Source organism: Scatophagus argus, chromosome 9 (assembly GCF_020382885.2).
Source record: "Scatophagus argus isolate fScaArg1 chromosome 9, fScaArg1.pri, whole genome shotgun sequence".
Taxonomy (NCBI): Eukaryota; Metazoa; Chordata; class Actinopteri; family Scatophagidae; genus Scatophagus; species Scatophagus argus.
The window spans coordinates 14,704,419-14,716,435 of record NC_058501.1 but is presented as its reverse complement, the minus strand read 5'-3'; the positions used below and the strand labels follow the sequence as shown (position 1 = coordinate 14,716,435).

At 42.0% G+C, this 12,017-nt stretch overlaps 1 protein-coding gene across 4 annotated transcripts; it reads right to left on the bottom strand.

Annotated features, from left to right (window-relative positions):
* Positions 1 to 437: 437 nt before the first annotated feature.
* On the bottom strand, positions 438 to 10,202 carry stx17 (syntaxin 17). 4 transcript variants are annotated; one of them, XM_046399873.1, is made up of 7 exons: positions 10,063 to 10,202; positions 8,858 to 9,066; positions 8,709 to 8,774; positions 6,222 to 6,530; positions 5,472 to 5,522; positions 3,385 to 3,471; positions 438 to 1,450 (listed from the first exon to the last, which is right to left on the bottom strand). In XM_046399873.1, the coding sequence occupies exons 2-7, from the start codon at positions 8,978 to 8,980 to the stop codon at positions 1,208 to 1,210; spliced, it is 879 nt and encodes a 292-aa protein (XP_046255829.1). In that variant the 5' UTR covers positions 8,981 to 9,066; positions 10,063 to 10,202; the 3' UTR covers positions 438 to 1,207. The 4 variants fall into 4 exon arrangements, with proteins under 4 accessions (XP_046255829.1, XP_046255828.1, XP_046255826.1 ...); XM_046399872.1 differs by having other exon boundaries at positions 8,858 to 9,091; positions 10,063 to 10,156; XM_046399870.1 differs by having other exon boundaries at positions 8,858 to 9,091; positions 9,939 to 10,103.
* Between the last annotated feature and the right edge of the window lie 1,815 nt (positions 10,203 to 12,017).

Below are 12,017 nucleotides of genomic sequence, written 5' to 3'. Positions count from 1 at the left end.
TCTACAACTTTATACAAGTTCTCTCACAACTGGTTTTGTCTCTTGATATTCAATTCAGTTTATGTCTTGGAGGTTTTGGTACAAGTCTAAATCCCTGAGGTCCATTGAGCGTGAATCAATCCAAAAGCTGAAGCCAGATTAAAGAGTATGGGTAAGAGTACCACTGCTAAGTCTGTACTGTGCATCCTGCCCTTCCATAGAAGCCTGCATAGTGACATATCAACCCACATACAGGAGGGCAGCAGGAGGGGAGTGTGATACCATTTCTAAAACCAGTCATCTCAGACGGGAAGAAGAATTAAAAAAAAAAAAAAATTGAAAAAGTAAATTAAAAACCATTTTACAGTATACTGTGTTGTCTGATGCTTTTTACATCAGTCTCTGAACTTTGTTTGCAGCGTTTAGCCTTTTTTTTTTTATTCAATGAATGACATTACTGTTGAAAAGAAATATTTTATTTGGCACAAAAACCAGCAGTATAATCAGTCTATGCCAGGTACTTAAAAATGCAGTCCCTGAAGGCATTTGGACAGTGGCACTTTGGTGCTTTTGTGCAAGTTTGCTATCACACTCTCAGGTCTGTATGTATATACAGCATAATTTATATAAACATAAAAGCAGGACCACTTCGATTTACATTAAGTAAATGTAACACCACAGTTATGTTAGTACAGCTGCTCACACAAGGATCTTGTATATTTTTTTACATTAAGGAACAATGAGACACAATCAGTGACGAACTTAAAAACCCTGTTAAAAAAAGAGGAATTTGAAAGAACGATGTTATCTCGAGGACACGGTAGCCTTCTTCTGAGTGTTAGCATTTTAAAGAATGGTTGGGTCTGTTAAATTTGGTGCCATAGATTTGCTTTAGCAATGAGATTTACTCAGCCATATCATGCTGACCCAACCACACACTAAAAGCTTTAGTGTACATAACTGCTTGGCTGTGTTCAGAAAAAAAAAAATTAAATCATTTGTGTATCATTGTGTAGATTAACCATCATTCTCACCCAAATGTCAGTGTAGGGCTGTTATTACGTAAATGTTTTACTGAAGTGCTTTGTAACAACAAAGTTGAAATAACTCTGTCTTTTCAAGGCAATTCGAGAAGAGTTGGAGTTTGTACTTTTGATTGGTCAGTCAACACTGACACCTCAGTGAACAGCCAGCACCTGAGGTCGGAGGACTAACCAGAACTGTTGGGTCATTTGTCTTTGCCCGACTCCTTTTCGATTGGTGCCGCTGTCAGTTGCTTCATCTCCCTTTCCACTCGAGTTTTGCGGTGTTTCTGGACCAGGTTGCCCCCTGCAAACCCCAGGGCGCCTCCTCCCAGAGCAGCAGCCACGCCTGCAGCTTTGAAGCCAGCCAGCAGGCCAAGGGGACCTCCTAATACACCACCCAGGAGTGCCCCTGCGACCGGCAGCACCGCAAACTTGTAGCCCACAGCCTAGAGGGACAGGACGAAATACGTTCTAGTTTAATTTAACACCCACAAATACACACGCCTTTGGAGGCATTAGGACTTTGTGGCTTCAAGACGGTCTGCGATAGAGTTCGGATGTGTCTATCCTTTCATGATCACACATCAACCCACGGAAGGAGAACACAAACAAGCCTGCAAATGTAAATCGACACTTCCATAGCTGCATCAAAGCCTTTTCATTATCTTCGTTTAGGAGAAATCAGAGAGATGTGGCCTGTGTGTTATTACGGTGGTTATCATCAGAGTGGAAGGTGCTCTTTGCTGATGACAATTAAGCGCACGCACGCACACAGACACACACACTTAACCATTAAATTAATCTAGTTCAAAAGCTAGCATTGCATGTCCCCACCCCTGTGGCAGTTGAGGGAATTTTAATTTCATCTGAGCTGAGTTAAAAGGACTCTGGGTGCAGGTTGTAGAGGATGGTGGAAATGTAGGTGTTGTGCGACCGTGTGTGTGTGTGTGTGTGTGTGTGTGTGTGTGTGTAATGCAGTTTGACCTGATGACAGATTACAAGCTTTCAAACACGTTAAAACATCTGACATCCCTCTCATGTGCTTTATCTCTCCACAGCCTCCTTGTCTAATGTGCAGCCCGCAGCAACCTTACAGAGAGGTCAACCTTTGTTTGTGTCGCCATTTGGGTAAATTAAATTAAAGAAAAAAAGAAAATCTCACGATTTGGGGAATTTAGTTTGTAAATGTTAGGACTAAAGTTCACATTGAAAGAAAAAACAAGGGACTGAAACGACCAACCCTATAATTTATAACCAGTCAACTCTACATAAGTTGATTATTGATGACAATTATTTTAATTCTTACTGTTATTGTAGTCTCCTTCATGCGACAGTGTGGTTATTCTGGATAATCCACCATTTTATTGACAGTGGAAATACTTTCTGGACAAAAAGTCCATGTGAAAAATGTTACAAGTGTGCAGATTATCCAGAGTAACATGAGCGCTGATTTTAGGGGAGGATGTTGCTGTTTGCCCCACAAACAAAATGTGACATCACTTGTCCCTGGATGGTGGGAATAATCATTGTCTGCATTAAGCCATCAGAGGTAAGAGGGATAAGATACCTTTTTTATGTTTGTTTTTGTAATTTAGATGAATAGACAACTGTGGCAGAAGAAGCTATAAAAATAAGGTTTCTCATTTCAGATTATGTACTGTCCAGTGATTAGCATTAACAAAATCACAACTCTGCGTCATCACCATCTCTGAGAGTCTGTAATTACACTCTAATTGCTTCAAACCTGTATTATGTTTCTAAAAGTGTGAGCAAAGCCAAGATGAAAACGGACTACAACATTCTGTCCTTTGAAAAGTTAGAAATTGTTTTTTTTGTTGTTTTTTTGGATAAAACAATCCATGGCAGAAAACTGCTTCCACTGGTGTGTGCGCGCGCGTGTGTTTGTGTGTGTGTGTGTGTGTGTGTTGTAGGTTGACAAAGAGGGTGATTCATTCTGGGTATTACAGACACAAAGTTCAACATTTCAAGTGTGTAATATGTGTGAAGGGCACTGAGTTGTCCTTATGAGTTACACTCCGTTTGAAACAGTGTATTGAATTGATAATGGAAGCCCGAATGCTGCTCTTGAAAAACTATTAAACAGTCATTCAAACCTCCCCTTAATGCTACACACACACACACACACACATGGACTCTCTCTTGTCTCATCCTACCTCTCTATCACTCTTCCTCCCCTCCACTCTGCTTTATCCCTCTCCTCTCTCTATTTCCTTAATTGCAGCTTTCCTCCGTATTCGAGTGGATCAATAGGGACAAACGCTGTGGAATGGCTGGGAGGCAAAGTGCCATCGATCTCTCCCATCTCCCAAACACAAACACACACACACACACATATCAGATCATCAGGACACATACACACCTTCCCCAGGCTCCTGGTCCCCTCCTCCACGTTGGCAGCGGCTGTGTTGACGTTGTCCTCTATGCTGTCAATCTTCTCCTGCTGGGACTGATGCACAGGGGTTACACACACACACATATTCAGTGAGATACACACACACATATTCAGTGAGACACACACACTGTGGCAAGCATATTCACCTACATATACACACGTGTGACAGAACAACCTGTCATGTATCCAAATTCTGCTCCGCGGCACAAGTTAACACGGGAAGTGTGTGTGTGTGTGTGAAGTGTGTGTGGAGACTGTAAGTATATCCAAAAGGAGATTTCACTCGGGGTGGGTTCTTACAGCATTGTGTAGATCTCATGAAATATTCAGAGTGGCAGCTGTCTCTCTCCATGTGAGGGCTGGATGGACACAGTGACCAAACAACAACCAGAGCACTTTTCTTCTCCTCCTCAGCTTCTCTATCATTCACCTCCTCACTCTTAGCTTACATATTCTGCTTTGTCTTTGTCTGACCGCAAACTGCTAGTTAACACGGGACTTAACCACTCAAAACTCACATCACCTTCTTTCTCATTTTCTGTCGTTAGTTTCACCACGAGCCATATATCACAGCCACACTAACAGCGCTGCAGCTAATGATTAGTTCTTATTATCAATCAATATGCTGATTAGTTTTGTTGATAAATTTTTTGGCTGATTAAATGTCAGAAAATAGTGAAAAATACCTACAACATAATAAGGTTTATTTGACCAACAAGCCCTAAAACAATCAGTTTACAAGGATACAAAACAGAAAATTCGCAAATCCTCATCCTCATAAAATGTCTGGCATGCTTACTTGATACAGGACTAAAATAGGGCTTGAGTGTGAGAAACATTTTCTTTCACCCAATAAAGACATAAAATGGCCTTACAACAGGAAGAAGAAAGAAAGAAAATCGCAAATATGATTATTCAGTTATCAAAAATACTAGCTGATTACGTGTCAGTTAATCAACTAATCACTGAACCAAACCTGTATGGTATCCTATAATGTGGTCATATGTTTATGGGTTTTGGTAGAACAAACAAAATGTAATGTTCTGCAATTTTACTGAAAGCTCTATTAAATGGACCTTATGGCTAGTGCTGAAATAATCTTCTAATTAACTGGCTTGTTTTCAAGCTTCCAATCAAAACGAATAAACATTTGTAAAATATCAGACACACCTGGTAACTGTCTTTTGCATTTTGCCCTACGGCAAACATTTTACAGTGGAAATAAACAATATAAAAATATTTGCTGAATTCTTAACTAATTTAACTGTACTGTAATTAGTAAAAGTACTGTATTTGTCAGTTTTAACTCAAGTAGAAGGTACAGCCACAATTTATGCTTGTGATTGTGAATAAGCCCAGAAAACACATAAAGAGCAAATACAGAGACAAGAACACAAACATCGGAACAGCGACGAACATGACGCATGTATAGAAACAGTCTCAACCACACACTCACACTCACTCACTATTTCCACTGTGGCTGAACGCTGGAATATTACTCCCCTAACGGTGTCTTTCACCCTTGAGACACCACAACAACATGTCTATGCTCTTTCTGCCTCCCCTACCCATGCCTCTGTCATTTTTTTTTACCCTAACTACATCTTCACTGTCTCTGTCTGTCTTTTTCACTGTTAATCTCTCCTTCACCCGGCCTCCCTGCTTCTCTCTCTCTCATCCCTGAGGATACAGTGATAATGTGTGCCGTCTGTTCTCCACCTGCTCTGATGCATCCTTCGCCCTCCCCACCCCTCCCGTGGACAACCCTCCCCCAAATCCTCCCTCTCCTCAATCTCTCCTCTTGCCTTGGTGAAGAGGCCTTTGGGGCCCCAGCGGTGGTCCTGAGCTGATCTGTGTAACCTCCTCTCAGAGGAGCCTTACCAGGCAACACAAGCACCACTTCCTGGAAACGCTATATAGGTTACCGACCAATAGACCTGCCACTGTCATGTTGTTTTTGTTCACAGGGGTTGCTGTGCACACATGCAGATGGAGAAATGCATCTGTATGCAGTAGCCAGAACACACGCAGTGAAGTTCAGTGTTCGCACTCACATGCACGAGCAGAGAGAACTCCGTCACCAAACCACTCAGCTCCTTCACGTCCTGAGAGAGAAAAAAATAACGACTGTGTTTATTTCATTGCGATGCTTATCACACAAACCTACAGCTACAGTGCACCCAAACGGTCAGTGACTGGGACTGGCATTCACATTAACTAATCCAGCTAATATCAGTGTACGTTTTATGTGATACAGTAGAGCAGTGTGAAATAAGCATCTCTTTAGGGTAAGAGGGGTCAGTTTCATTAAGCTCATGATGCAGTAAGAAAAGCACAAAGAGTTTTAGTCGGCATTTTGGGGAATAGTTTTACTCTTTTTACTGCTAAAAAAGCTGTGCTGAAGTAATACACTCACCTCCTTTGTTTATGATCATATGAACAAGGAAAATAAAGACAAATATACTGTAAACATGGAGGATATTACACCACAAGATTTTAAAGCGCAGAAGAGTTTAGCAGTGCCTCTCCGAGATAAATCTGAGCTCTGGTCCTACTTTGAATGTATGATTTTACAGGAGAAAGCAAAGTTTACTACAACACCTCGTCTTGCATACCAACAAAATTCTGTATACCTAATAATGGGCTATAAAATAAATAAAGCATCAATGTTTACTTTTAAAAAAGTGTATACTTTAAATCTAAAATCAGTATAAAATAAAGTACGATAACCAGACTGCATGAGTTTTTTTGTAAGAGCACTTTTTCAAAACATGGAAGAAAAGATGGGGTCCAGTCAGGCACACCTCTTCCAGCTTGTCCCAGGACTCAGCTGCACTCTGATCAGCAGGGATTTCTGGAAGGTGGACCTGAATGTGCCTACCAGTCAGCTCTTCATCCACTGTGTCATCACTGTGGCAACTGCTGGACACACAGCTGGATGGCTGAGCGGCAGGTGGCGGCAGCTGAGAGTTAGAGTGCAACAACAGAAAGTCTTGCGCTGCGGCTGATGCCCTGTCTCTGACCGGCTTGACAAGTGCTTCTAGATCAGCAGCTTCTTCGGCACGGACCCGAGCACACAGCTTCTCCAGCTCTTTGATGTTGGATCTCAGTTGCTGCAGGAAGCGAAAAGAGAAGCAGATTTCTAAGTAAAACTGAGTGTCAGAGGGGGAACAGAACTTAACTTGAGACAGACAGAAGGACCAACACATAAGACACAGAAAACATGAGACAAGACATACAACATAATATCAATCTTTACTGCCATGTTTCATGGTAACATATCAACACATGACACAAAATACACAATCGCAACAAATTGTCTCCCTTTTGCCTGCCTGTTCCCCCTGTAGAAAGTGCTCGTACTGACAGGTTCAGCATCCCAGTAAACTGTTATAGTGACAGGAAATGTGTGTGTGCTTAATAAGATTCAGATATGAAGCTGAGGAACACAAGCCCCCCTCATCCCACCGTGCCCTGAGGGTGACAGGAGGATTACATCCCAGCCATCAGCCCTCCAGGCCGCAACACGACCCGGGCTCAGGGGGTCGACGCACTGCCGATAACACGTTCTGCTAATTACACAGCATGAATAAACATACCTGCATACACTTGTCCACATGTGCATAAAACTGAAAAACACACTGATTAACACAGAGACAGTGGGGTCAGGCACCTGTCAGTCTCCAAATTAAAGGAGAAGCACACATACAGAGGCACAACACCAAAAAAGACAACCAATGCACCATAAAACTATTGACCCTGCTCTCCTGCCTTACAATGTTTGCTGTGTAAAATGCAGGGGTGCTGAGTCTACCTGTGCTTTTCTCTTGGGGGGGTGGTTAGCTGGGCACTAGTGTAGTGGGAATAAATGTCAATCATATTGTAGGGGAAGAGATTGTAGTGTGTCTTTCTGTGAGCAAGGACAAAGGACAGATGCATTAAACCAAATGAAGATGATACAGACAGACTAAACAGACCCACTTACTATATATCTATCTTTGTATGCTATGGAACATGAGCACACACATCTGAAGCGGAGCAGACTAACCCCTACTCTGCATTAACGCCATGAAGACACGAGAAAGCACTCTGTGTACATCCCTAAGGTTCGCAGGGTAATGGTGAGAGGATAGGTGTGTGCCTGTTTGGAGTTATTTCACCTTCAGAGACATGGTGGCTTCCAGGCAACAAGATCCCCTGAGGCGTTTCACACCCACCATGTGAACATGTACACAGAGAGAGAGAGAGAGAGAGAGAGAGAGAGAGAGAGAGAGAGAGAGAGAACTCCTTTCTTGCCCTGATTTTTAAGCACAAGTTTCTACACAGAATAGTATTTTATGTGTTTGCGTAAGTATATACAAACTTTTTCGGGCAAGCTAATTCTGTATCAGTAAAGCTGACAGATTTATTTTACTGTTTTCATCCACAGCGGATGAAGTGGCTCCGCTGTAACGGAGATGGTTTAGTATCATGGGACTGTGGCCACACAATAAGCAGCGATCATATATACGGGGACAAACTGTAACACCTATCTCTAGATTGGTCTCTGCCATTGGACAATAAATGACGTGATCCAAAATAAATTATCTACGATCTCCATCTGCTGAGGAAGGCTTGTGCTGTGGTATAACAGAGCTCCTAATTGTCCAGACAATTCAAGACAAAAATGTAGTGTTGCAAGGTCACGCTTGTTGAGGAATTTCTAGAGGCAATGAGTCACATCATCATCAAAACAACTGTCACATTATCTGCCAGGCTGCTAAAGCAAATATCTCGGCAATGGCTTAGAGGCTGGTTAGTTATGGATGTGGAAGTGTAATGTAATGAAGAAACAGGAACTGAACTCATATAGGTTACTGCTTAAAGGTAGAATGAGGAGGAAATTCCTGAAAAAAACAGTGTATACTATTTTTCCATCATCACTTACGACCCAGTAGGACTGCGTGGTGGTGCCTTCTGCCTGTATTTTCTTATTTTGTTGTGTTCAAGAAGTTTCTGACCATCACAATTTGAGCAGTGGTTGTGTAGCCACCAGCCAGGGGTTCTAAAACTGTTGCCACCAGCTGCCAGATGGTAAGCACATCTAAGACGAAGCTATGAGGCAAGTAGGAGGGGCCTGCTTTAAATGTTGTGTTTACAAATCCTACTCATTCTGCCTTTGACAACATGATGCTGTGACTCATCTTATGTTCCACACAATTACAAGAGAATATCAATTACTGGCAGTCCAGTTACATATATCACTGTGTCAGACACACACCTAAGTTTATCTGTAGTTTATGCACTTATACCTGAACCGTTCTGCTGGCGTTGATTTGCTCCTGATGAAGGCGGTCCCATTGCTGGCTACACTGGTACTGCAAAAATGAAGGAAAAACTGTTATCCATCTGAGGACCGGAGGTAATCGTGTGGATGTGATGGTGGGAATTTAGTCGTCACCTTCAGTATGTTATTGTGGTGTTTCTGCAGCCTCTCCAGGTCCGTGGGTAGAGCCACTTTAATGAACTTGTGGATCGGTGCCTCCAGGCGCCTCAGTGTCAGCTTGTTGCCTTCCTCTGCCATGTGTCCTGCTGACTGCCCACAGCCAATACCTCTGTGTAACTTGGACACCGCACCTGCTCAGCTTTATCTCACTGCCCCCACAGACACTGTAAATACCAGCAGAGCATGATTCTAAATAAAAACAGAAATCAAATTAATAAACTCTGTGACACATGCGAGTCTGCCCACACATCTACAATTGGCCCTCCATAAGACTAATCATTTTTTTCTTGCCACCATCCTTTTAGTAAAAAAAGTCTAAGTAATTCAGGAATTAAGAAGTTTTACATTTATGCTGAAACTACTGCTTAATCGATCAATTGGACACTAGTCACTGATCAAGCAAAACTGAAGTCTCTTTTTTCAGTTTCTCAAACGTCTGTGGGTTTCCGACAGTCAGGGCTAGCTGTTGGACAAAACAAGCTATTTGAACACATCACCTTGGCTTTGGGGTATTGTGAAAGGCATTTTTAAATATTTTTTAAAGACGTTTCCTAGACTAGCAACTAATCAGAAAAACAAACAGCAGATCAATCAGTAAGTAAGAAGATGATACAATCTTCCACTGCAGATCTACTTAACACTGGACCATCTGTAGTGGTGCTTGACACCATGGCACAGCTCCTGTATAGTTTTTCAAGCTGGCACAAATATCGACTAAGCTTTTGAGACGAGCCATTTGTAGGGTTTTTGTAAACTCTATCAGTTTTATGTTTAATTTTGGTATTCAGCACGTCACGTCTCTCTTTAACCATCTTCTGTCGCCTGAATCGAAAGTGATTTTCGGCAGCAGCAGCAGGCTTGTAAACGTTAGCTAAGTGAACTGACTAGCATGGTGTTAGCTGCTAGCTAACCACTGAAGTGCACGGCTTTATTAGCTAACTGAACTCACTGATGTAGCGAGAAACTCTTGAAACTCCAGTTTCCTGCCGACATCAATCAGGTAAACGAAACTTTAAGGGCATTTGGCGACACTTACCACTGAACAGAAAATTCGATGATAAAATTTTTATTCGCTGAAGACTGTGGTGAGCCACCCTACTGCTCATGAAATTAACGATTTGCTAATTTTCGGCAACACTTTCGTTTTTTCTGACACTTGCCTGTTTGTAAACAACTCTCTTCCCAGTGCGTCCATGAATAGTTTCCGACCTGAACAAGCAGCGCAATGTGTTCCTACTCGCTGTGCCCCATGACAGCAACCCTCACGGAAAGTGTCATTTATGTGACAACACTACAGGGATCCGGTGTTCATTTCTCGTATTGATTTTATTTGATTTTGTTGTATCACAAAGATACAGCACGCAAAATAAAGTGCAAAGAGTCCATAGCGGATATACGCCAGTGAAACTGTTGCCTGGTTCTACAGGTGTTACCTACATTAGGGGCCACCAGTTTCTGCTATCACAGCTGTCAAAATGTATTTATATTTCTAGTACTTTGGGGCTTAATGATATGAGGAGTTATTATGAGGTATTAAGGGATGTCAATTTTTGCACTAAATATAATACCAATAAATTAGAGTAAAAATGTTTTAATGTTCCAATCAGAATTATAACAATGGTTAACCTTCATCATAGTGGAGGGAGATAAAAGTTATAAAAAATATTATTTGAAATCTTTAAATAATGCACATCTGATTTTTCAAAGCTGTGATTACCACATTATGGTATACTGTATGTATTTAATTCGACATATTTGCAAAGGTTTTCATGTTGTGTAATTTTAATTTACATTTTGCAGTTGGCTGCAAGAATAAATAGCATTAATCCTGTGGAAAGAAACATTAGGTCCGTTATTTTTGTCTGTTTTGTGTTTGGGAGAGAGACAAAGAGGGAGGGTTGGGGTTCCCCCTCCTCTACTCTGAGTTCAGCCGGTGTGAGTGGGTCTATCGCATGTTTCCACTTCTCTTCTTTAGAACCTTTTACCTTTGACATTTAGGCCAACCCCCCACACACTCCTCCCTCAGCGGATGCTCCATGCGAGGGGCCACAGTGAAACACACAGTCCCGAGCTACGGGGGATTTCCCCTGGTGCTGTACACATGTTGTATGTGTGTGTGTGTGTGTGTGTGTGTATATATTTCTGTGCATTTGCCTGTCTGTCCACTTCCAGGGGGACTCCCAGAGTTGCAGACTGAGGGGGAAGAACAAAAGCTGACAGTGAATGTCTAAAAAGCAAATCATCAAAAATGTTTGGGTTCATGTGTCTACCTCTGTGTTTGTGTGTGTGTGTGTGTGTTTTCGTTCTTGGGCTCAGGAGGACTCAGGTGGCATTCGTTTCAGTCTAATCCAGGAAGTTTGTCAGCAGAAGAGGAAGCCAGCAGGGAGCTCTGTTCACTTCATGCCTCCTGCATCTTACTGTTTTTAAAGCAGGTGTGATCACCACATCCTGATGGCTCAGTGGATATAGACCTTTTTTCACAGCAGACATCTTGACTCGCCATAGCAGGGAAAGGGTGTGACTAATAACATTAACGATGGCTCCATTCTACCCCAGTAAGCCATGATAGAGTGAGCTGGCATAGACAATACGAGGAGCTGAAATGAGGCAGCTAAATGAAATTCAGCCATCTTTTTTTTTAAATTTATTTGCATATGTGCTTTTCTGGCTGCAACATAACAAAATGTCTTCAGTGAAAAGGCCCTGTTCAGATCGTGTTCTACTGTGTGTTTTTGTCAGGATGCAGCTCTCTCTTCAAACATACAGATTTCTCTACCACCCAAGATTTCTAAAATGGATTAGGATAAATTATGAACCCACAGCTAGAAAAAACAGCTGTCCTGAACTTGTGTGTGTGTGTGCATATGTATGTGTGTGTGTAAATATGTTCTAATGGGACCTCTAATTAAAACTCTGGGGGTATCTGCTATCTGTCAGCGCTGATCGATTGGCTGGGAGACTGACAGCTTGCAGTGTGCATGTGTGTGTGTGCGTGTGTGCAAGTTTGAGTGCGTTTTAAGCATCAAGCAGGGCTCTCTGCTTCGTGGTCATGTTATTTTACTTGTCACTCAGACATGCCACTGTTGTAGAAATAGAATTGACACATATTCATGTG